This window comes from Serinus canaria, chromosome 3, assembly GCF_022539315.1.
Source record: "Serinus canaria isolate serCan28SL12 chromosome 3, serCan2020, whole genome shotgun sequence".
Taxonomy (NCBI): Eukaryota; Metazoa; Chordata; class Aves; order Passeriformes; family Fringillidae; genus Serinus; species Serinus canaria.
The window spans coordinates 50,269,294-50,295,275 of NC_066316.1; the positions used below are offsets into that span (position 1 = coordinate 50,269,294).

At 40.0% G+C, this 25,982-nt stretch overlaps 1 protein-coding gene across 6 annotated transcripts in view; it reads right to left on the reverse strand.

Annotated features, from left to right (window-relative positions):
• Positions 1-25,982, reverse strand: part of NHSL1 (NHS like 1) — a 175,212-nt gene that overhangs the window by 17,074 nt on the left and 132,156 nt on the right. For 4 of the 6 annotated variants that reach the window (XM_030235437.2, XM_030235435.2, XM_050971900.1 and 1 more), the window contains exons 3-5: positions 16,015-16,142; positions 6,936-7,128; positions 1,924-2,055 (exon numbers count right to left, since the gene is read on the reverse strand). In XM_030235437.2, coding sequence (XP_030091297.2) covers positions 1,924-2,055; positions 6,936-7,128; positions 16,015-16,142 — 453 coding nt within the window. The remainder of the gene's footprint in view (positions 1-1,923; positions 2,056-6,935; positions 7,129-16,014; positions 16,143-25,982) is intronic. The other 2 variants (XM_030235439.2, XM_030235438.2) reach the window with 1 other exon arrangement.

Genomic DNA, 25,982 nt, shown 5'->3' on the forward strand with positions numbered 1-25,982 from the left:
TGTGGAATGTCTTAAAACAACTCCTTGTTTGTTTTGGGACAGCGTAAGAGAAATAGGGAACGGACTGCTACAGAAATATTTGGGGAGTGACAGGGGAGAAAAGGCAGAAAGTGCACTGAACAGGGATGGGGGAGACTTGCAGCTATTCCCAGCCTTGCCAGCAGCCTGGTGGCTGACTGGCTAGGTCACTTCACTGCAGCAGTGGTTTCCCCAGGTATAAGATGAAGACACTATCACTCTTTTCTAGTGCACCTTCTGTCCTGTGATGGAACCCAATATGCTAAGAGGATGAAGACTACTGTCACAGAGTTCTCCCGGCATACAATTTGCTCCCTGGAAGAGATGCAACCACCATGGAACTAACATGGAGCTTCTCAGACAATTTATGCCCTAAGGCAGATGGCTGAAGCCCTAGGTGCCTGCAGGTTAGGGGCAAGGGAACCATCCAGAGAGATCTACGACAGTGGGATACTGCCAGTCCACCATTTAAAATAGAAGCCAAGGAAAACCTTCAAGCAGTGCAACATGAAATGTGCTCAGCACAGACATGAAAGATGGAAATCAAGGTAAAAACTTGTCACCCTTAGTGAACAGATTGGCAAAAGTCATAAACTTCCATGAAGGTACTGAAGAATTCTTTTTAGGATAGATGCCAACTGCATTCTCTTTACTCCACCAAATACAACTACAGTTGATGTCTTAAAGCATGAAACATCTTTTTGAAGTGGTCACAAATGCAACCTAAAGATTTTGTAAATGCTTTCTTTAGGCAGAGGATTCCCATGGCAGGGCACTGTTTCATTACAGATGCTGAAGGAGCACAGTTCCACTCACAAACTTCTCTGCTCATAATTGTCTGTTTCTTGGCTTTCTCTGTGCCTGACCCCCTACCTCATTTCAAACCCATCCAAACAAGCCACAGATTTACGCTTCTGTTTCTGAAAAATCCAGAAAAATCACCAAGAACTGAAAACACAATTAAAAAAGAAAATAGCTGCAACATGCAAGGTAGTAAAACTTACTGAAACCATCAATATATGAGATGATTTCACATGGAAAGCACCAAAATTAAGTTCTGCCAGACTATTTTAAAACATATTCTTCCTTTACAGAGAGAAAAAAAAAGGCGAGGGGGGGAATATTTTTATCTGTGAAGTTATAATCTGGGAAAAACTAAAATAACTTTAAAAAAATTAACACAATTTAAATCAAAGAATTCTGCAAAAAGTGTCTGAAAGTTCTGCCAAAATTCAGACTGCTTCATCAGCTTTGAATTCACATCTACTACCAAGAGGGAAGGATACAGGTCACATCTACACTACCTCAGGCAGTCCTCCTTCTTATTAAACACAACTTACCTGGGTTCATTAGCTTTTTCATATATTCTAAAGGAACGTTCCCTTTCCTTTAGAATATATGGAATAGCTAATAAACCCAGGTAAGTTACTGCCAATCATGTAACACTGATACTTAAGGGGTTGCCAACACTGAAAAGAGGTTTTTCACTCTTGATGCAGTCCTCAGCAGATTCAGGAAGGCATCCATGAATTGATTTACTCCACTAAGTAATTACTCACAAGCCAAAACATCTGCCCACTTCAGTTTTGCTTTGGTGAACATCCTGGAGAAGATGACCAAATCTGAAGGAAAGCAATAAAGTCCAGACACCTTACATCCCTGCAGATTTTCATTGTACCAGTACACCATTTTCCAAACACCTTGTTCCCTTTAACAGACCGAAGTCAACAGATTAAAGGTCCCAGCTTCCCAATGCAAGAGGTGGCAAGGAGGCACACGTATCTTTGGAACTAAAATAGGCTATCAGACTGTATTTGGTTTCATGAGCACTGGTGATGTTATTAGTCGAGTAATGATAAGCAGTGACAATGAACAGTGATGGAATACAGTTCTGATGAGCCATACCTAGCTCCTTTTGTATGTTGTCAGGGATTCCTGTAATAGTCTTTCTCCTTTTGACTTTCTTCGGCCGTCTTACCACCGTGTCTGTGTAAATTAGAGACCGCCGAATGCTGGCTTGGCGGTCGAAATTCTCCCCTAATACATGGTAGAACAAGCAAAGCAACATTACTTCCAAGCACACTGACATCATGCACTTTCTTCCACTAGTTTTGTTGTAGAAATGGAAAAAAAGGCATTAATAAATGGTGTTAGCTTGGTCCTACAATGAAGGTTTACACTGAAGGAAGATACAGCACACTGTCACAGTAAGGCTTTAGACACAAATATCCATTACACATTACTGCATGTTTTAAAAGGAATTTTGACTTCCGGAGCCCAATTCATATTTGGTGAGAGCAAATCTAATTCCACAAGCAAAGAGAATCCTTGCTTTTATTTGGCCCTTCATAGCTTTTTCTGTGATTTTGTCAATTTCTTTTCAAGTAATGAGCTGCAGAAAAAGCAAATCTGCTCATGAAAATGAAAGATCACAATGGTTTATGCAGCAACAGACATTGCTATTGGCAACAGCTATTACGATGCCTTTGCACAGCTCCATCATTAATTCGCATGAGGCCCTTTTTTTCATTCCAAGTTCCTCTGAACCTGTCAAGTGTACTGCATTTCTGGTGTTGATCTTTTAACATGAATACAAATAAGAACTACGGAGCACACAGAGATCAAACTGATCTCGTGGACTCATAAATATTTTAGAGCAAAAGCTGCTTAAAATTGAAACTTTACAGATGATTATAAAAATATACAATGCCAAGAGCTAAAAAAAAGTGTAAGTGCACTTTGCCAGACAAAGCCTTATGATGACCATGTGCTGTATCATAATGGGACCCAGAAGCACCACTATCATAAAGAAGCTTTTCTTTAGGAATTCACTTTTGTTTAGAGGTTTATAATTTGGCCATTTCACTTGCAGTAAGATAAAGATTGCACTATAGATCATGAGTTAATTCTCTGCCACTTCTAAAACTTTAACAGCTACCCCCTGTAGCTCACATGTAAGTTCCCTTTTTACAAGTTTAAGCATTTTAAAGCACTGCTCAATGTCCTGTAGATGATCAATTTAAAACTTAAAGGCAGGAAAACCTTGGTATTCATTGCATGTGTTTTTTTTCCAATTTATACTTTTTCTGAAAATTGATGACCAAATTATTTACCTCTAAAAAGTGATTAATGCATGGTAACTGATACATCATAAAATTACCCCTGGCTGATTGCACATCAGTACGATGTGCATCACGCAAGTAGCATAGAAAACCTCATTACCTCTATAACAGTTAAAGACACAGTCATATATTGAAGTACAGCATGTGGACTTGTGAAAATGCAAGGAAAAAAAATCAGCATTTTCATTTACCATGTTGTAAATATAAAGACTCTGACTCTGTTTGACCGGAGCCTTGACCACAGCCCGTACTTTTGCTGAGTGGAATCCTTGCAGTTACAAAATGCCAGTTTCGTCCAACTTTTGGATTGACTGAAGTCAGGTTAAGGGAGGAGGGGAAGCCCATGGGAACTATAAAATTGAGAGCCATGGATCCCATTGGCTTAGAAGCCCTGAAATATTGAGACAAACTATCCATTGTCTTGGGCAGCACCACTACTAGAATGCTAGGACCCATATGGGCAAAAGTCAGGACATTAGGTTATCCTGTCCAGCAGGATGATAAAAATAATTCTAACCACATTTGAAGGAGAAAGCTTTGCATCTCTGAACACATTTTTATCCACTCAAAGGCTGACAATCATGCCTGAGAGCGTTACAAGAAAATTGCAATGTAGCTTTGAATAAAACGCTGGAACAAAATGTAAGTGGTAAGCAGAGGGTGCAAACAAGGAGAGAATCTTTTACATGAAGCCTCAGACAGCACAAACAGGATGGCCATGGAGAAATATTACTGTGTCAAATGATTCACAGTAACTAGTTCCAAATGAGCTACCTAAAAGCTAACTCAATCAATCCATCTTTAATGGCTTTTGATACACAAAGGCCAAGAATCGAATCTTTAGAATTTCAAAATAGCAACTTCAGTGAAATCCAACAAGCAAAATCAGAATGTCTCAGTCTTTTATTTCTTCACTGTCATCTTTTTCATTTTAGAAAATATGGATATCAACGGTAAGTATATTTTACACATTTAAGAATATTTTTCTCCTTCTCTTACAGATTTGAAATAAATCATCTAGGTATTCCTTAAATACTTTATTTAGTTGTCTCTTGTGCAGTATACTCAGTTTCCTTGGATTCACAGAAAATATTTAAGTATGCACTTAAATCTCACTGAAGTCAGTCAAGCAGGACTCAAGCAAATGCTTAAATATTTTGCAGGATCCAGCCTGGCACTGATCACCTCCACCATTACCAGACTTCTCCATCTGGAAAGAAAGTTAGTTCCAGAAAGCCCATGAGAACAGACACCATTATATATATATATATATATATGTATATATATGTATATATATGTATATGTATATATATCTTTTAACCCACAGGATATGTAAATGCAAAGACTGGCCACCACTGAAAAATTCAGTCCAACCCCTTCCAGAATAAAGTTCAGCCCAAGCACTCTGAGACCGAAACCACTTCCAAATCTGGATGTCTAGTCAGCAGCTTGTAAGCTTAATGCAATGCCCCTGCACCTTCAGGCTATCCAACAGATTTTTATGACTACTGTATTAGTTGCAATCTGTTCACCAAAGAGCACTGAGAGCTGAACTCGTGGAGCATTTATTGCACAGCCACGTGAGAGGCCTTTGTAGCAGAATCACCACTAATGCACTGCTGAAAACGTTATCAATTGCCAGCAGCCTCTTCAGAGGTTAACCTTTCATTTCATGCCAGGAGTAATAAAACAGAAGTTTTTTGACCTCTCTTCTGGGAGAGTAAGAAAAAAGTGTGTGTGAAGGAAAAAGTCAAATCAAAACAAAAATCCTCAACGGTTTGTTCTGTGTTATGTTGAACAAACGGCACCGGATTTCTTGTCAGTTTTTTTCCTGCCTCGTGCAGTAACATAAGGAACTTCACAAAACAAAATTACTCGGTGAGTGGGAGAGAAGAGGAGGGGAGCAGATTGTGACTTTTTAAAAGGAACAAGGACAGCAGCATTTTCTGTATGTTGTGTGTGGCTCACAAGCTTGCCTTGTTTCACAGTAGCAATACAATTATTTCAAGGGAAGGGGAATGGTGGATCCTGGAGACCAGATCACAGTCTTCTTTAATGCCCTCCCTTTCTACCTCTTCCAATTACTGTGTTTAAAAGGGAGTAAGTGCCCAATCACACACTCCAGAAAAGCGAGATATAATATGCATGTGCACCACTTCCATCACAAAAGTTGAGAATTGCTGAGTTTTCTGAGTCCTGGCTAAACAATTCAGGGGACACAAACTTTGCTACACCAATCAAATTATGGAGGTTGAAGTCACAAGCATAATTTATCCAAACAAGTAATGTTCCATATGATGCTGAATTAATTCTCTGAGTTATCTGATCCCTTTACCTCATTTTTCTTTTCACCTGTTTACTTCTCCCATATCTTTTGCAGTATGCAGGGTCATTAAATCAAACAACAGATTACTGTTTTTCTAAGTATACTGTGTTCCTGCTGTCACAGTATCTAAGCCCTGCTCAAGCTTATTGATTATTTCAGATTATCCGTTGTTCTCGTAACTTGGCCTTCTGCATCTGTACCCTAAATTCCCTAGATAATATCAACTGGCCTAGTAACATTTCAGCATTGCATGTATTTTCCTTTTATTAGTTTTCCAGAGGTGGGGTACTCATAATTTCATGTTGTCTTCATCTGTATACTTCAAATACTTTCTACTATTTAAGGAATAATTTGTTGATTTCTCAGAGCTTGCTAATGTTTGTTACAGCTGTCCTGTTCCTATACTACTAGAATATTTAAATACTATTAAATAATACTAATTAAAATACTACTTTACAAAAATACAGGTGAAAAAAGCATTGGTAGTCATGAAGGGAAAGAGAACCTAATTTACTTTCAAAATAAAACCAAACATTGCAAGCTATTGATTGTCAGAGTAAGCATGGAGTCAGAGCACGCCATATGGCATTTGAAATAAATTGGATATTGAATATCATCCTGGCTTTGGCAGGCAAGCAGTCAGTTATTTGAATTAACTAATAATAGACAATCTTGATACTGTGCAGAAAAAAAGGGGTTAATAAACTAAAGCGGTAATTCCATCTTTGACAGAAATTCTACTTTATGCACAATGAAGTATCTATTCAGCATTAGGCTTTAATGTAATTTAACTTCCACAGAGTGAGAGTTCTGCAACTGTAAAATCAAAGAGCATTTTCAAAATGAAGAGTTAATACACCGTTCATAACAAGAAGATGTGGATTATGGGTATGTAAGTGGAGTGTCTTACCCAGAGTACTGCTCAAAGGTGTAGTATCACTAACTTCTGCTGTTCTAACCCTACTCTCCTTGACACTTAAAAACTTTTGTTGCTGATAAAAATTAGACCCTAGAGCTTTTTTTCTTGATTTTTGTAACATTTAGTCTTTGGAACACAGAAGTTCCTGACAACCTTCCTAAAATAAAATTTCTAGAAGAAAATCTTACAATATCATCATAAAACAGGGATAAAACATGATTTTCAATTACATATCCTCCATGCAGTCCATAGCAAAACACTGCTATTTATCAGCCCTCTTCTTGCACTTCATGAATATCTAATGGTGTTTCAAGCCCACATATTTTAACTACCTCCATTAATGATAATTTTAAGGAGTTTTGATATTTTCTAATTAAGTACAGATTTACACTATTAAATGCAAAACGGTTTTCACAGAAAGGTGTGGTAAGTAATTTAAAATTCATGCATTGAATAAATGAGTTTTCAAAGACTAGCCAACTGTATGGATCCCCTTTCATCTCTGCCCTCCCTCATCAGTGTAATGCAATTACTGAAATTAAAAGCCTACCAGTCACATTAATAGGAACCACATCTGTTTGGACGGCTTGCGCTTGTTGTCGCATTTTCTCTTCTGGTGTTGGCAGTGGGAGAGACTTAGTCCAGTTGGTTTGGGTGTTGATATCTGATAACTCATTTGTAGCTGGACTTTTAGGCCTTTTGATGGTAATAAGCTTTTCTTCTTCAGGGGGAGAGACAGGACTCTACAAACACAAATATATACAACACTGTGAGTTTACTACTAAAAAAAATAGGTAGGATTATGGTATTACTAAGGTGTTGCTGCTGTAGTCAGCATTGATTGCTTGTGGAGCAAAACACACCCTCACAAATATCACACATCTCCTACATAAAGAAAAGTTTTAAAAATACACAAAAATGCATAATAAAACATCTAGTTTGTATTTTTTAAGACATTTGATTAGTCTAAGGAATATATACCAAGGAAGGAGAAAGGAGTGGTGTTGCACATAGCAAAGCACAGTAACTAATTACACCTTACACACTGACACTACAGCAATTAACCCCTCTCTCCCTGCACCAAGGCTTTGCCTTCCCTTCCCCTCTCACTTCCCCTATTAGAAAATTATATTTGAGCACTGCCTTGCTCCAGCTGCACTAGGTTGTATGAATGTGTAAGGTCTCAGCAAGAATCCTTTTACCAAAAGACAGACTGTAGCAGAGCTCAATAAAAGAACCAACCAGCACACTCCACAGAATCATCACCCGTGGATCAGCGAGGTAAGCAAGTAATTTTGCTTTGGTGTTGGAGAAACTCATGCTACAGTTCAAGGGGTTACTCATTTTGCAGCGGTAAAACACTTAATATTATTAGTAGCCACAGAGCAGTAATTTTAGAAGTCAGTTCTTCTCAAAGTGGCACTTTGAGCTGCACTCAATTCCATGAGGTGTTTTATTTAAAGGGGAAAAAAAACCCAACCCAACCAATAAAACAAAAATCTTTCTGCACAGAAAAGATTTTCACTTTTTCTGAAAAACAGGTCACAGCAGCTTGTGCAAATCCCTCCACCAAAGCTGTAAGCCAAAAAACCCATTTCCTTTTGGGGAACAAATCTGTTTTCATTACAAGGTCTTTGCCTGCATGCCAGTAATGGCAGAGAAAGCCATAGAGCAGCTTTTTACTGACTGGACAGTACTTGTCCATCACTGGGGCTTCTAGCAGGTGGTCATAAACCCAACTGAACCTGAGAGAAGCAGCAATGCACTCCAGTGAATCCCAGAAACAGCAGAGGAAGGAAAACCTGGAGGAAAACCAACCACAGTCTTCTTCAGCCCCCAGACAAAAAAGAGAACATGGAAGAGGAGTTGCACAGCATTTGCAGCACCAGCAGATTTCTCTGCAACCTGCTGACTCCTCTGCCTTAGAAAAGTTTTCTCTAGGACCTTCCCCCCTACCACCAGAGCAGAATTACCCCCCTCTTTTCTTTATTACTCTCTCCCTTTGAAAAGTCAAATACTACTCAGAACAGGGCTGTCAGTAGTGGGCCACTGCCTCTTCCCCCCTCACTGGTGCACAAGCATGGAAGGAAACATCACAGCTATTTATAACAGATGGATTTTTTATTATTGTGGGTGTTCAGTCTAAGTGATCTGTTTTCTCCTGAAGCTGAGTGCTCTGCAATAGACATGCCCAAACACTGTGCTGCAACCTCTGTTTATAATTTCGGATTTTAATTTTTTTCCTGTTACTATGAGGAGTTCCCACTGTTTATAAATAAATAACCATTTACTTATTCTGTTATGCTTTGACTCTATATTCTTTAGGACAGAGTCCAACACTTTATTAAATAGAAAATAAAAATAAAAGCAACTTCCAGGCAAAAAGTAAAAGAAAAGTAAAAACTCTTCAAGCAACACTATAAAAAAACATTTCAGGGAATGAAACTATTACTATGATTACTCTGTGGTTTGGAACCACACTTCAAAACATGGGAGCTTTTCTTCAAGGAAATAATCAATTTCTGACAGCCTTGATTTTTTTTTCCTACAAAGGCTGTGGAAAGGATAGATGCTGCTCTGTAGGTAAGGACTCAGCCCAGTGAAAGCCCTGGCAGTTCTATCAATACAACCTTCTTGGAGGACAACAGTATTTTTTCAGACCTCTGCTGTTTCTAAAAGGCTCTAAACCCAAGTAATAATATGATGGGCTTATCTTTTTTTGAGAGCATGTCCATACACTGTTGACATACATATAGAGTGTGGGCACATATACATGTACTTACAAACACAAGGACTTTCCCACCCCAAATTACCCAAATTCATAAACACCTTCATTAACTTAAGAAATCTGTAAGAGGAGTGCCATTAAAGAAGGGAAAGCTGCCTCCAGGCCATGCTTCCCCCAGTTAGGTTTAAAAAGTGATTGAGAGAGAGAGAGAGAGAGAGAGAAAGGGTTTGTAAGGAACATGGCAGGGGGGTGATAGTCCATCTGCCACAGCAGGCATGTGTATATGTTGAGGCAAAGAAGTGTAGCTTTCCCTATTCTACAATGAGCTTTTCTCCACCTGAATCAGGGAGATCAAGGGAGACACCTCAAGGATAATTTTGCAGTTTCTTTGGGGTGAGGACAAGCACCAGTGACCTTCAAATACACTGGCTGCTTGATACTGTCAGTATCAGTGTCACCTTCAGACTGCACTTAGTGCCAGGTCTCAGCTGTCATGCAGCAGTCTCCAAGGGCCACTCCAGTACATTAAGTGGCAGAGATACTGGTAACAAAGCCATCCTTCCTTTCCAAAGAAATTACCCAAGCCAAGCAGAACAGGTTTTTTGTTATAGTACACGAACATAAAAACTGAAGAAGTGAAGCATCTGCAAACAAGGGAATTCTAATTATTCAAAGAATGTGAAACATCAATCAGAAATTTTGTAGAATTAGAAGCTGAGAAAATTTGGGACAGATGGAGCAAGACAGACAGAAATAAGTCAGGTTATATGAGCATATAACCAATGAGAAGCAACTGGAAACCCAATGGTGCAGCTGAGTTCGAAGCAGTGTCAGTGAGAACAACCTCCTGCCACAGGACACACAGATGTACTTCTACAAAATAATTCAGTAGAAGAGGTGGAAGTGGTTTTGGGTGTAGGAGTAAGTGTTCACATTTCAACTGTAGGTACATCTTGCATGGATCCTGAAGAAACATGACTGTCTCTACTTATATCCTTTCTTCCAAAGTACTCTCAGTGATAATGGTATATGCATGACAAAGCTGTACACAGCTTTATTACACATAGAGGAAGGCAGCAACTCATCTTTCAGCCTTCTTCAGACAGAAATTTTTCACCTCTTTCATCAGGATGAAAATGAAATTGACACATTTTTAGCAAACATTCTCAGATTTACAGCATGGAAGCTAGCTGGAAGACACAGTGAATTGCTCCTGTGTGACAGGAATGTCTTCTCCAGTCAGGTCTCTTACCCTGGAAGTAGAATGAGGCATAGCTGATCATAAACTCTATGTTCATAACTTGTCCCATTTTTAAAGCATCTCTGAGTCATAATAACTTTACTCCTAGTCTAAAATGCCCAAATCCCTGGAATGGGTTGATACACTCATCTCCACAGGAAAATTTGTTGGAATTCATTCTTTTTCATTGACATGGTAAGGGGTAAAGGTGGGATGTGAAAGCAGCAGCCTTGGACGTTGTAGTGTTTTCACAAACATGCACTAGGAGGGAAAAAGCATGAACCTTCAAATGGGAGTTAAAATAAGAATCCAGAAGAAAAATGGCCTATAAATATCCTATAGACAAGCTATATGGCTCAGGAAGCTGGAGCCTCTCCGACGCCTTGTTGACATATTGTCCCCCAGCCAACTCAGCTGCTGAGATACAACAAAAGAGTTTCACTATCTCAGCACTTTCATGCTATTTGAGAGGTCCCAGATGACAAATGAGTTTATGCTATGTATCTTGTAGCACTCCCTCCCTAAATAATCTGTTCATTTAAAATCCTTTTTATATAACAGGGGTTTATACTACAGTATCTAAAAAAAGATGGAACCTCCAGGAGAACCTAATCCATACAAATTTTAATTTTCAGCAAAGAGACTTCAAACAGACTAGTCATGCCATTTATCCTACTGTCTACTAAAATCACTTCTAAAATCATAATTTATCAGAAAAATAAAATAAATGAAAAAAATCAGTGTTGCAGACAGCAGCCATATGAGTTCAGCTGTCTATTATATTTGCCAACATCCTATTTCTGCCTCCACTGTTTTACTCGGTTTGATGGCTTCAAGAGCCATTTTTCCAACACCAAGGGATGAAGACAACCAATAACAGGGAAAAGAAACCCAAGAACCAAACCTAGCCAACTGAGAATGGCACTTCACATGCCTAATTCAACCCATGGGGTTTCACACTGTCTCATGGAACACTGCCACACTATAAATTTACATGAATTTACACTTTAGATGAATTAGTCATTAGACTCTATTTGCTGTCCTCTAGAGCAAGGTCACCAGTCTAGTTCCCAGAGTTTTCACAAAATATTTCATTTTATTACTTCTACACTTAGATCTCCAGTTGCACTAGCCAGCACAGCTATCCTCCTAATTTTTTCACTTCATAACCTTCATTGTGTCTCAGTAAGGAAAGAATTTTTTGTCAGTGAAATTACTGATTATCAAACAAATTATTACCTTAACAAGCACTGTGGAAATGTTCTTTTCTTCTTCCTCTACTCTGTTGTAATGGGATAAAAACCACAAGAAGATCTGTAATGTTTGGAGCTCCAAAAACCTATCTAGTATCTGCCTTAAGATAAAGACCAATGAATTGTATCAAGGTAAAATTTAAATCTGAAGATGCACAGAGCAGATACTTTTTCCTGAATATTTTCTCAGCACTGGATGGAGTCCTTGACCTTCAAGAATGTACCCAGTTGCTTTCTAAACTCATGCAAACTTTCAGCATCCACAATCTACCCTTTACCATGCACAGTCTGAGTATGTGACGAGTAAATTACCCTCTTTTCCTTGGTCAAAATTTTCTGTACTTGCTTTCTTACACTTTGGCATTTCATGTATTATGAGCAGCTGTTTCAGCTCAGTAAATGGCACAGTGTTTAAAAAAACCAAACCCCTGTAAATGGTATAAAATACATGTGCTGCTTACAAGAGCAGTGCCATGCAACTGCACCAGAGGGGCAGGGAAGCCAGCTGAGGACACCATCACCCAGAGGTATCTTCAGCTCTGCCAGACCTTACACCTCCGGACTTTTTAGGCATTCCCACCTCCAAAACTGAAGTGCCCAACTTTACCTCCTCTTAGCAGCAAGTAAAGTTTTGCATTAGACTTCCTCAAATCAATAGTTAGAGCACTTGTTTTCACTTAAGATACTGAACAGTTTCGTGCAGATATTGGAGAGATAACTAACAGTTCAGATGATCACAGCGGCAAAAATATACTCTCACCCCTTCCCCCCCAATAAGGGAAGTAAGCATTTCTTCACCCAAAGCATAACTATTATCAAAGCAAAGTTCATAAGCCAAATGACATGATGTAGGGAAAAACACCATGAGTTTTGGGTGCACAAACATTTTCACAAATGGAATAAAGAAATAATATATGCAATACTGCATGCTTGGGAGTAGGTATTCTCTGTAGTTCACATTCATCATTCAAGAAAGACACATTCCTCCAAATTAGTAGAGTTTTTCCTTGGCTAATTAAAAACCAATGAAGCAGCCAATTAAATAAAACACAAGGTCCATTTGGGGAGGGGTTTCAAAGGAGACAAATGTTAATAGACAAAAAAGGGAATAAAAAACTCTGTGAACCAAGTAAATACAGGATACGGTACTGCAGACAGAAAGGACTACAGAGGAACACAGAAGAAACAAACCTGGCATGGGACTCTTTTTTTAATTGTTTTTTTTCTAAGCAGAAAAAAGCAGCAGGTAGCGACTGAAGGCTAAGAGCAGAATAAGACTGCATATAGGCTAAACACTACAGGTAACATCAAGCTGCAGCTATGGCAGCTGGATGGTCCCACTTGTGGGCAAAGTACCTTGTTGTTCCAGGGAACCAAGTTACAGCAGGCGCTAATGCAAAACTGAGAGATGCAGTCTAACAGACTAGACTGTTGAGTGAGACAAAAAGAAAACAAAGAGAATGAGTGGTAAAAAGGAAAGGAAAAAGGAGTAAGAAAAAAAAACACACAAAAGACAAATACAGTTAATATACACATGCATACATTTCAGAACATAAGGAGAACTGGAGTTTGAATGTGACATTTCAAAACATTCTTTCACATTGGTAAAACAGAGTAATACTGAAGGACAGGAATAGCTCCCAAGTTGTATCACCAACAGCAGCATGTAAGATACAAGAAAGGAGAAGACTGGTCACAGTACTGAGATGCAAAATCCAGGTAAACCAATTTAATCACCAACAAACTCAATTAGGATCAGTACTACACTGAAGCTTGGCGTGTGCTCCAGTAATCTAACTTGTAAGAATCAACATTAAAAGGGCAGATGCAAACACTTTATATCAACTTACACTCAGAGAATCCAGCTTTCTACGTTTTCTAATTTTGTTCATTCATTTTTGAGTTGGGCCTGCTTCTCCTCAGTTGTCTTCCTTTGAACCAGCACATGTTGTGCTCATCTCAGACATTTCCTAAGACGTTAACCAACGTGCTTAGTGGTGTGACTATTACCCTCTGCTGACAGACATCCACCTCCACAAAACCTGAAAATGCTTGTGGATCGACACCTAACAATGGTTTCATATTGTCTCCATTGCAGACAGACAAGCAGAGTATCTGGCTATGGTTTTTATTTTTAGAGCAGATTAAAAATAACAGGGAAAGCTGGTTTCTTTGTGGTATCACCCACTCTTTTTTGCTGTAAGTTGGAAATTATATCAACCAAGAAGTTTATGAACAGTAAAGAGGTATTCATCCACCCATCATTATTCTGCTACTCTCAAATTTCAATTATTAAATACTGCATACACAGAATTTAAATGTTGGCTTTTTTGCTTTGAATAGACAACAAAGCTTTCATCTAGTGATAGGGAGTTCAACATTTTGAAACATAGGATTTTTGGTGACCCAAGCTCCACACTGTTACCAAAGAACTCTCCTGACAGCTGAAATATGACCCCCTCAAGGCATAAGACTTATTAGAATTACTTGGCTCTTTACCAGTAGGATAATAATTCAAGGTCAGAAATTTGTTGTGGTAAATATTCTAAAGAAAGTAAACAATCTTCTAAAGAAAGATTAAACATTCACAGCATCAAAAAAAAGTGCCAATTAAACAGAGATACTGGTAAAAAAAATCCACAAAAGAAAGTTATACAATATTAATGGAGAATAACGCTACAGTTTACAAGAAATTTATGTCTTTGTGAGCTGGAAATAAGAGTGGCAGGGTTAAGGCTAAGGTTCTGAGATAATCAGTAACAGCCAACCAAGACTGTCAGTTTGGCAGCTTTCTTTCTCCACAGCTCTGAATCATCCTTTCAGCTACAATATTTAAAGGAACCTATTCCAATTTGAAATTGAAGTGCTGTCCTATATTTAAAGCATACTTAGTTGCATTAATTTTCTCCAGAATGCACAGAAATTGTTAGTAACACATTATGTTAACACTCAAAAAATCCTTAACCAAGAAAGGATGACAGTTCTCAGTCTCCAAGAATCCCCACCCATGCTTATAAACTTTCATGCAAACTGTTTAAAGAAAAGTGTATTTATATTTTTTAAATGTTACATTAGTTTTACATGTGCAGATGGTTATATGCTGCACAGCACTGGCCAGGATAAGTCGATGGCATATATGTATGCATTCATGTGCAGTACATTAATAGCAACAAACAAGGTGTTAATACTTTCCCCACTGGAAATCATAATTCCAGTGATCTCCGCAAGGTTTTGCAAATTACCATTATAATGTATTCCACAGTATGAATGTGCTTTACATTCTCGGCTCACTGCCAGTACATACCACACACAGCTAAACAAGATGCTCTGACATTCCCTGCCAATACACAGATAAAATGCAATCACCACCTGGACAAGAGACTCTACAGATTCCACAATACCTCTTTTTATGTGACTAAAACCCATGGAGGATAAAACTCAAAACACTGTACCTATTAAAGTGCATTCTCAGGGTCTGCACATTTTGCTGATAAAAGTTATTTGGTCCATACTACCAGAGGGACATATGGTTTAGTAACTATTCAAAGAAATAAGCCGTGTTACAATCAAGGATATCCTCCCACTCTCAAAGCAAGAGCTGTTTTTGGCAAAGTATTCTAGAATATCTATCTTGAAAATGCTAGCAGCTCTGGCATTTCAGTTTTAGGCAGGCACACACCCCAGCAGTAACATCCTAAACCACTACACCACAGTCAGCTTTTCCTTCAGAACCCACTGGCACAACAGACAAAGGCAGGAGAGCAGAACTTTTCTTCTTCAGAACAATAACACAACTTACTAGTTCTGTAACTGAAATCTATATAAATCGATGTACAAAGCAAATGGCTTCATAACTTTCTTAAAAATTGTGATCAACTGTTCCTTCTCTTTATTTAATTTATTTCTAGATTCTAAGAGCTGAGATGTGGGGATATAAGCACAAAAATCATGAAGTAAACTGAAAGAAAGGCAACAAACACAACTTAGTGGACAACCTTCATTTTCTGGATGCCTTTACCAAACAGTTGCATTAGGACAAAGCCCCAACCTAACCACCTCTATGAGCAATTCAAAGTGTGTACCTATCCAAGTCACAATTCAGGTATGATGATGGCTGCTGAATAGCTCTTCCTGCAACTCTAGCAGCTACCCTTGCTGGGGTCTTCCCTCCAGAACATTACCAAACCCCTTCTTTCACACTCTGAGCATGCCAGTTGTATCCCTGCATGGATAGAATTGGGAGTTTTAAGACACCATGAAAGTCAGACAAACTACTGTCACTGCAATTCAAAGAAATAAACATCTTTGTGATCCTCTAAAAATCCTGCCTTATTTGAACAGTGTTATGGCAGGCAATTACACTGCACCACGCAAGTATTTTTTCCAGCACTTTCCCCCCCACCATTACCTTTTGTTCAATTTCTTCATAATCATCCTGGTAACTTCCACAGATTGCACTGGAGGACGAGGAGAAGGTGGGGCCCTGAGAGTAATACTGAGAGCTCCGGTAGCCATCCCGCCGCAGCTTGTCACACTCTGCCAAAAGGAAGAGAAACAGGAGCTTAAATCATGGCACAGCCATTACTACTTATGCTTGGTGTTCAATGGCGTTTAAGTACTGAATGTTCTTCTGAAAAGGTTTACCATGCATTAACATTGTCTGCCCCAAGTGACAGAACCCAAGGGCGCATTCCTCATATTTGTATCTATATTTCCTCCTCCGTCACATGTGTGACATACGTAAGCCCACACATAGCGTATTAACCCAGGCGATGGCAAGTGCTTCGGAAAGAAGGGGGAAATAGATTTCTTTATTTATTTAAGTGAGGCCTGGCTCGGTGTCTTGACAGATGGCAGCATCTCGCAGGATGGGAGATGGATGCATGCGAGTAACTCCAGGGGTCTCATTTGCCAGGCCAGTAAACATCTATTATATGCCTTACACTTGAAATGATGATGATGTTGCTCACTACTCAAGCACCATCTGCTAAATAACTTTGGCACTGACCACTTGTCTTGTCTTCCTGTCCGTGGAAGAGACCATTTACTGTGATTTTGGCGAGAGGAATGCAGAATACAGGGATCTCAAAATCTTGTGTTGCTGCACAGCACACGTAGTTTAATACTACAGAGTTTCTAAAGTTCAGAAAGCATTCAGAGCAGACATTCATCCCCTCTCACAATAACCAGAATTCCAGTCTGCATAGCATCCCCCTCATCAAGTTTTCCACAATCATCTTCCTGTCTCCTAATTGATATTCAGTGTGATTGTGCTAAAGAATAACAGACGCCAGAGCATAAGGAAAAATTAAATGTTCAAGATACAGCAACCAAACTCATCAGACCAGTTAGCTTTACACTTTTAAAGACAGATATCTGAATCTGTTGAAAGATGATGAAAGCAAGAGAAAAATTAAGTATTTGGTGTATTTCCATTTAAGGAACAGAAATTTCTGCACAATACGCAGGCATTATCACAACACAAAGCACTTCTATCATCACTTGCTGAAGAAGGCCTTTCTATGATTATTTCATCTGTCTGCCTATCTTGATCTTCTGAATACTCCTTAAAATAGAAAAGATGCAGTGCTTATACCAATGGCAAGGTTTTAGAGAGGCTTTTGCCTGGCAAATGAGTAGGTGGAGTTACAATGTGCAACTCCAGCATACATGTCCTCTCTTACGTCCAGATGGCTCTGAGACCAAGGTCTGGAGGACTCATGCTGCCAGGTTAACTGACCTACAGCAACCACAGATCTGTGAGGATTTAATCCATAAGGACTCCCCTGTAACTGCACATGGACACTGAGGAGGCAAGCTTACACTCTGACAACCAGCCATTTCCATTGGTATCTGACATATGCCCTTGCCTATGTACTCCTGATGTGTCCAAAAGGGCAGCATGGCAGGAACCTTTCCTTCTCTCTCCATTCAAGGACCAACAGTGGCAGTGTGGGTTTTGAGATCCAAATCAATGGCTGTATCTCAGGATCAGAGGGCTGGCACCCCTGTTTACCCGTTCCACACGTGAGAGCATGCTGACAATTGTGCACATCTGGCAAACTTCAGGAGGGGAATGAAAAATGACTGTCAGCAACCACAGCAAAGCAAATTCCTCCACCGCTGTTCCAAATTTGGTACTGGATCCAGCCAGATCCAGCACATAACACTCCCAGATGTGAGCACCCTGATGGGTTGTTTGTTGGTTTCAGCTACAAATGAACAGGCTAAGCAGACTGCAGCAGAGCAAGACAGCCCAAAGACTTGCATCAACTTGTAGCACGGGTTAGCACGCTAAGCTGTCAACTTTGACACTGCAACTTTTACCTTCAGAGGAATCATTAATCACTGCCAACAAACATGAATACAACCTAAGGGATGCATAAGAACGCAGTTATTTTTCTTTCCATTTTTGGACTGAGGCTTAGGGTGTTTGCTGGCCACTCCTGTGACTCTCCAACATCAGACATCGTGGGATGCCTCCCCAAAAAAAACCTGGGGTGCTTTGACCTGGGCTAGATATCAGATGCCCACCAAAGCTGCTCTATCACTCTCTCTTCCTCTGAAGAGAGCTGAGCAGGAGAGAGAAAATATAATAAAAGACTCATGAGCTGAGAAAAGAACAAGGAGAGATCACTCACCAGTTAAAACCACAGGCAAAACAGTCTTGATTTAGGAGACTTAGCTGAATTTTATTACCAATCAAAGTAAGAGCATGATAATGAGAAGTAAAGCAAATCTGAAAAAAATGCTCCACCCACTCCTCCCCTCATTCCCAGGCTTAACTTTATCCCAAATTCTCTACCTCCTCTCCACTCAGCAGTGCAAGGAGATGGGGAATGGGGATTATGGTCAGTTGATCGTGTTGTTCCTGCTGCTACTTCCTCCTCAGGGAGGTCATTCCCCTGCTCCTTCCATAGGAGACAGTCCTCTAAAAACTCTCCAATGTGAGCCCTTTCCAAGGGCTACAATTCTTCACAAACTGCCCCAGCAGTGGTTCTCCCATGGGTGCTGTCTTTCAGGAACAGTCTGCTTCACTGTGGGTTCCCCACAGGGTCAGAAGCCCTGCCAGCAAAATCTGCTCTTGCTTGGGCTTCTCTAGCCATGCATTCCCAGGGCCTGTCCAGAGCCTGCTTCAGTGTGGGCTTCCCATGGAGTCACAGCTGTCACAGGACTCTTCTGGAGGTGCCAGGCTTTTCTGGAGCGTGATAGACGAATGCTCTAATATTAATTGTTTGACCTTATTTATTTTCCTAACCAAGAAGGTGAAGATGACGAACAGCGCACCTCATGAAGCCCAGAAAAGCTCCAAAAACGTAAGGAAATCAATGCTGAAGGTCTCAAGTCCATCAGAAGTTCAAGTGGACTGCCAATAACAACCTGTCAGCTTATCAAGCTCACAAACCGGCCACAACACAAAATCCATGTAACTTCAGAAGTTATTGCAGCAACATTGCTGATGAAGCCAAAATTGCCAAAAACTGCTTGGTGCAACCAAGAAAAAGATGGTTTGTCCACAAGAACAGCTTTTCTATTTATATACTGTAACTGTACATATTACAGCACATCAGGAAACACACAGTGGATGGCACCCAAGGCCAACAAACCTCACCAGAGGCTTTAGCCAGACATGTTTTACTTCATGTTACACCAGCTTACAAGCACATCATGAAGTCACACATTGCACCTGACTGAAGGTACTGTCGCTGCCAAACCAAGGGTGGCAACTGCTGTCTAAAACCTGTTCTAGCTAGAGGCTCCTCCCCTCCATCTCCTTACTCTTATTAGAGGTGCAGATGGTGCTCTGGAAACAATGGGGATCATATTTTTCAGATATAGGGGGTTTTCTTTTTGTTAAAAAAAAAAAATAAAAACAAACAATGAAGAAGCTAGAGATACTTACTCTAGGAAATACTCCAGATACTTCCTCTTGGAAAGACTCCCTTCCCAGAGGAGCAATACGATGCGCTAGTCTGAGAGCCCCGAACAGAGAAGAGCACTATACACTAAGTGAAAAAGTTCTTACGGTTCTGCATGTTATTTCAGAGATGTCTGTACTGAAGCTGACAAGGTAACAGAAGGATCCATCCAGTTCCAGTTATTAAAAATCTTCATTTTAAAGAATGACAATACCGTAGCACCAGCTGAATTGGGGACATACACTCTTGGCTGCCATTTCCCACATTATACAATATTCAAAACCATGCACAGCATTTTCATATTTCCACCAAAGAACTGCCAGGTGGAACCCCAGGACACTGCATCAGGCAGGACACAAACACCCGCTCCTGAGGATGCGCTCACCAGCCCAAATCTGCAGCACATGCTGCAGGCAAGCTCCAAGTCATAATTTTCACATGAATCTGATCTGAAATTGCAACAATATGATTATGCCCCAGATGAACCAATTTTGCTCACAAAAACATTAATTCCAGGAAAATCAGGAAAGTGTTAGTGCCTTGGGAATTGCAACTGGTGGCTGCACCGGGAACTGCCTCAACTCAAAAGTCTGAAGCTACCTCCCTCCCCCCTCCCCTTCACCTCCTGACTGATTGCTTCTGGAGCTAAGTGCACAAGGACGTTGCTTGTCACCTTCTGCTGCCCTGTAAGTGTTTTTCTGGCTAGATGAAACCACAGATTAGTTCTTGTTTTCTTTCTATACTAGTGAAAAATTAAATTTCAGAACCTCCTCTGTATTAGAAGCATTGCTTAAAAATGACTGTCAGTAGATTACATAGTAATTTCTTTCCACTTACGTGGTACAAGTAAAACCCTTCCTAAAAAATTAAATCTTTCCTGAAATTTTTCCTTGTGTTTTGCTGCTCACAGGGTGCTTTTTGTTAAGCGTGAAGAAAGTGCGTGGGAAATGCAGTCCAAGCCCTTTTAAGGGCCCCTTCATAATTTCCACAGTTATTAGAACAGGCTTCAGGAGAGACAACCAAAGCAAATGTGTTAAAGCTGTCAGTGCCCAATACAATCATGCCCAAGTCACTGGTATATACCCAGACACCCACATATTCGCTCAGGATTGCAGTATTGCAGCCTTTGCTAAATCTTGGCATCAGACAGAAGCATGATGGGGACATGTCCTGTGCATCACTCATCTCTGCTCTCTTCCTTCCTGCTAAATAAGCTGAGGAACAGGCAGGTACCTGCAGCAGCAAACTGAGAGCAAAGGCTCAACCAGCCATATGCAATTCTGCACCAGAGTTTTGAGCCACAGCACTGAATTCAGCACTGTTGTGAATAACTCAACCTCTCCATATAAAAGTTTACAGCCTTTGTGACAGACTGTCAGGCCAAGTGTATGAAAATACCTCTGAGACTTCTCAGCCCAGATCTCTCTATTACATACAAGGAAATTTTATGTGCCCCTGAGTCGGTAACACGCACAAGCCTCAAACACAGAGGCAATTTCCTGCTTTTCCAACAACTGAAATCATATGCTTGCATGATAATTTGAGGCACAAATCACGGGAGGGAACAGAAGGCACAGCACAGATACCTCAGTAATTCGTCTGACATGGTATTACCATGGTAAAGCAGGATTAACGTTTACCTTGTCAGACCTACACGCTGCACCGTGCCACGACAGATGGAAGGCTGGATTTGCTGGGAGGGGACCGGATGCACTGGCTCCTTTCTTCTCCTTTAACCAACTCTGGTAACGTTTTGTACCTGCTGAACTTCCTACCCATAAAACTTGTTGCTATATCTTGAAGTTTTTATGAAGGAAAATGCATTAACCTGTCAGAAGCACAACTGGTCAGAGCGACACGGATTCAGTTATTTTCAGAAATTGTGCTTTGTATTTTTCTTATTGTAAATGAACTGTGCAAAAGTGTTATTTCTAACAAGCCTCTTCCTAAAACAATTATTTTGCCTGTCAGTGTCAGTGTGCCCCATATATACCTGTCTGCAGGGAGAAAAGCCTCCAGGTGCTGGCTTCCACTGCTAGAGCCCGTCTGAGCCTGAGACCTCAGCCTAAGGCAAAGCCCCAGCAAGAGCACAGAGCCACAGCTTTATGCCACCATCCTGGACCAGTCCTTCACATATCAGGCCTGAAAGTGCACCCATCACTCATTAAATTAGCCCTAATGAGATTACTCTGATTACTCCTGTAAGCAAACAATGCTCACGTGACTGTTGCAGGATCAGGCCTTAAGCTCTGTAGCTGTCTACATCCACATGTACATACTCAGGCACACTCTCACAAGCATATACTGAAGAGGCTAATATTAAACACTTAAAATCCACATTTCTAAATATTTATTAGTAACCAGCAAAGGCACTAGTTTAAAGAATCGAAGTACCATGATATTGACTAGTATAAACTTAGAAACTTGGCATCAAAGTTATTCAGACATCTTAATAGCTCCAGTTAGTTTGGAATAACTACCCATCCCACTGCATGGGTCAAGCAATAAAAAGACAATTAAAATCATTTCCTGGAAACATCTAAATTTGCCCTGTATGCAAGAACAGGACCTGGAACTCAAGACTAACTGCTAAAATCCAAAGAGATTAAAATAAAATGTAAGTCGGACCAGGAGCACGTGCACTGCCTGCCTGGCATAGCTGATGGAAAAAAAACCTCCCAGGTACAGACGTAGAAAGGGGAAAGACCAGCACACACATCAATTACTTTTATATCACCTCTTGCTGTCTCCTTGTCAGCAAGAAGGGACATGTGACAAGTTGACAGCTTCATCTGCATGCTTGAAAAACTATCTCAGCGGAAGTCTGGGTGACTTCTTGGCAGAGCCTTTCATGTTGTAACTTGTATTTTTCTATTTTTTTTTTCTTTTTCTTAGTATGGAGAGGCTATTAACTGCTCAAGTCAGCTAAACTGTCAACTAGAGAAATCAATCTGCTGACTAGTATATTAAAACATATTTCTCCATTCACTGCTCGTATCACTGGAAAACCACTCTACTCCCCAGGATCAGAAACCTTTTTTTTTTTCAGTCTTCAAACACTGTAGTTAACATCTTCTGTAAATATCCCCAAACCACGTTCCTCCCTAAGTCACAACTACAAACGCTGTCTTAAAAGTAGCTTTTCAAAATTTCACCAAAAACCAGACAGACTGTAGTACAGTATACATTTGTCTTGTAAACTCAAACTGTTTAAAATTGCCTCTTACTTTACAGGCAACACTGCACTTTAATAATCAAAGTATCAACACTTTTGGTTTTAAAAGAAATTACTTTCACCACTGGTAAGTAACTGCATATAATTTTAATTTATTTGCTAGAGACTTTGAATTTGTTTTTCCAGTTGAGTTGAGACAACTAAGATCTTGTGGGAGTTTGTGACAGACAGGCGCGGGTGTCAAAGACCTGGATTTCTGAGCCAGCATTGCTGCATCTGAGCAAATCACGTTGGGTTAGATCCAGTCAAGGACTTACTTCCTGCAGTCAGACAGGGCATGATCTGAATTTCATGTATGTGCCTCCTACATTCAGAGTCCAAACAGGCATGTACACACTGCCTGCAGCACATGAATACACAGAAAGGCACCTCAGGATAAATCCAACTAAGGAAGAAGTTGAGATGCCTTAACTCTCATCATCACCACACCAGTAATGGCTGGTGCTGGGTCCAATGCTGCAAACCCTTCTCATGAGGGGCAAGAGAACCTAACAGGGTTCTACGGATGATGTGCTTTTGCAATAGAAGCATTTTTCATTTAGATAAAAATTTCAGTTCTTTACAGATGAGGTGGGCACAGGCTAAATCTCCAGCTTCCTAATGGTGTTCTCAGAACACTAAGCAAAAGGCCAGAGTTGTGCTTTGTTTGGGACTGTCATATGGTCATATGGTTAAGTACCAACACACTCTCTGAGCACTGAACCAGGACCTCTTCAAAGGGCATGGCTGCCTCTCTGCTTGCTCACAGCACTGTAGTAAGACATGGATAAAACCAAGGTAACACTCGACTATGCAGTTAACCGGGGAATTTCAGGGAGGTAACTTTTCAAGATAAAGAGCTTGTTGAGATATATTATGCCTGGGACTATAATTAAAACAGACACCCTAGTTCAAAGGTTTCTTTGGTTAGTAAATCTAACTGAAATTACCACCTTTCACTCTGTGCCTCTTTATGGTTCCCTCATTTGTAAACTGGGGTTAAGAATTCAGAGTTCTCTGTGTGTAGATGAGACAGGCTATATAAAAGCTCAGCTGTACAAAGGCAATCTTGTTTCTCACAAATATCTCAAGTTAAACATGACTTCAAAAAAAGCAACTCAATTTAACTCCAATACAGCACCTATTTTTGTCCCTCGATCTAAATATGCAGCAGACAGCTTGCCTCTACCACTTTACATTCCTCCAAAAAAATCACTCAGCTTGGATCACATCCCATTTTCTTTAAATGTATAAATCCCCATATCATCTGCAGAACTTAACTATCACAGAGACTGCTTCTATATCAAAGCTTTAAAATATGTTGTAAAGCCACAGCAATGATGCACTTGTGCAACCACTGAACTGTAACCAATGCTGACTGCAAAGCAAGTTCATGAACTTCAGCTGTGATATATTCAGTGCACCATTTTGTTCAGACTCCCAGTTAAATGGGTCAGGGATTTCACCAGATGGAGTTCTGTTGCCACCCAGCTGAAAAAAACTTCTGCTTAACAGTTCAATCTAGGTGCTCTGGCTAGTACAAGCCTTTGCCAATCCAGTGAACTTCCTTATTATTCCCATCCCTTGCCCCAGAATGCAGTTTTATACTGATATTTCTATATCTTTTATCAGTAGATACAGAAAAGCCCAAGACAAATCCAGAGACAGTGAACACCAGTACCAACATATTTTTTCCACAAGCACCATTTAAAGTGGCAAGTGGCAAAACAAACAAAAAGATCACCAGCAAAACTTAGTTCTTTGCTTCAAAGCTGTCTTACTTGATGAGTAAGAACTTGAAAGGTCCATGAGACTTTTAAAAAGACTATTTTGCGTATTCTCTCTCATGAGTAAGTAGCCATGCCCAGCCACACAGGCAGCTTTTAAGGACAGATGCTGTCCAGAGATACCCAGAAACCAAGATGTCTTGGGCTCCAGTGGGTTGAAGGTAATCCAAACACAGGGCTGCTGGACTCTGACAGAGAAGTATGTTGCATGGTGACTTCAAAGAAGTCTTACTGAAAGTGAATAAATGTATTTATTCTAGGTCTCTTTCCCCCCCACAAACAAATGTTGGGAAGCATGTCCTGCCATGGAATTGGAGGCCTGTTGGGCTGGGAAGCCCACCCTTCAGGGCTCAGCTGTGCAGACACTTACAGCAGCACAATGATGGGGCATGGAAGTGCAACACTACAGGAAAGTAATTGCACAGACTTATTTTCAAGGGTCTAAATCAGATGCAAGTGTTTAAGAAGGATCCAAATTACAAGGAACTCATAAATACCAAAATACCGTTAACAGGGTCAAGTAAATGCAAACGCATAGATCTTTTCCTTCTTTCTTGGAGGTTTTAAAAAACAAATACATTTAATACCAACCTTTAATTCCCCAGGTGATCTGAAAGATTTTGCGATAGAGAAAATCTTTCTAATGGCACCAAAATGCAACAGCCATGACAAATTATATTTGTTAACAAGCTGTCACTAGGGAGTGCTCAAAATAATTATCACTGTTTGTCTCAAGTTAATTTAAATTTCTGCAAGTGCGTTATATGACTGCATTTAGTGATGACAAGATGTCTTAAGTATAACAGTGTATTTGCTTCCTTTTCTATCTTTGATGCTTGCATTAAAATAACACTCCCTGCTTTTTCTCCAGCGTTTTTTATGGATATTTGCTGCTTCTTAGAAAACTGAACACAGCTAACGTAAAAATATGAAGGGATTTTTCATTGTTTTTTCTCCAAGGACACTTTAAATGTAAAGCTATCTCAAATGCTACCAACAAGCACGTAACATTCTAAATCTAAGAGAGTAAGGAGGAAGAAAAGCAACAAGGAAACCAACTGAAAGTTCAATATTCCTTGTGATGGAAGTTGCTTTACCTACTACTTAAATAACTGCTACAGACAGTTAACAGCTTCAATTTATTCTTTTTACTAAAGGCATGGATCTGAAATGGGTTCAATAATCTGTCAGGTTTGGCTGCCTAAAAAAACACATTCATCTAGTTTAGGGGAAAACCCTGTATTATTTTGAAACCAGTGTTATCTTCTTTAAGCCCTTTCACTGGAATTTCTTTCATTGTTCATGTGTATCATGCAATCAATCTACATATAACCACTCTTTATGTTTTTACACTCAGCACTGCACTATATAAACTAAACCTAAATATAGGCCACCTAGATGCTTCCAAGTAGCTCAATTTTGCAGCACAAGACCAGCTTTCACACACATGCAGCGC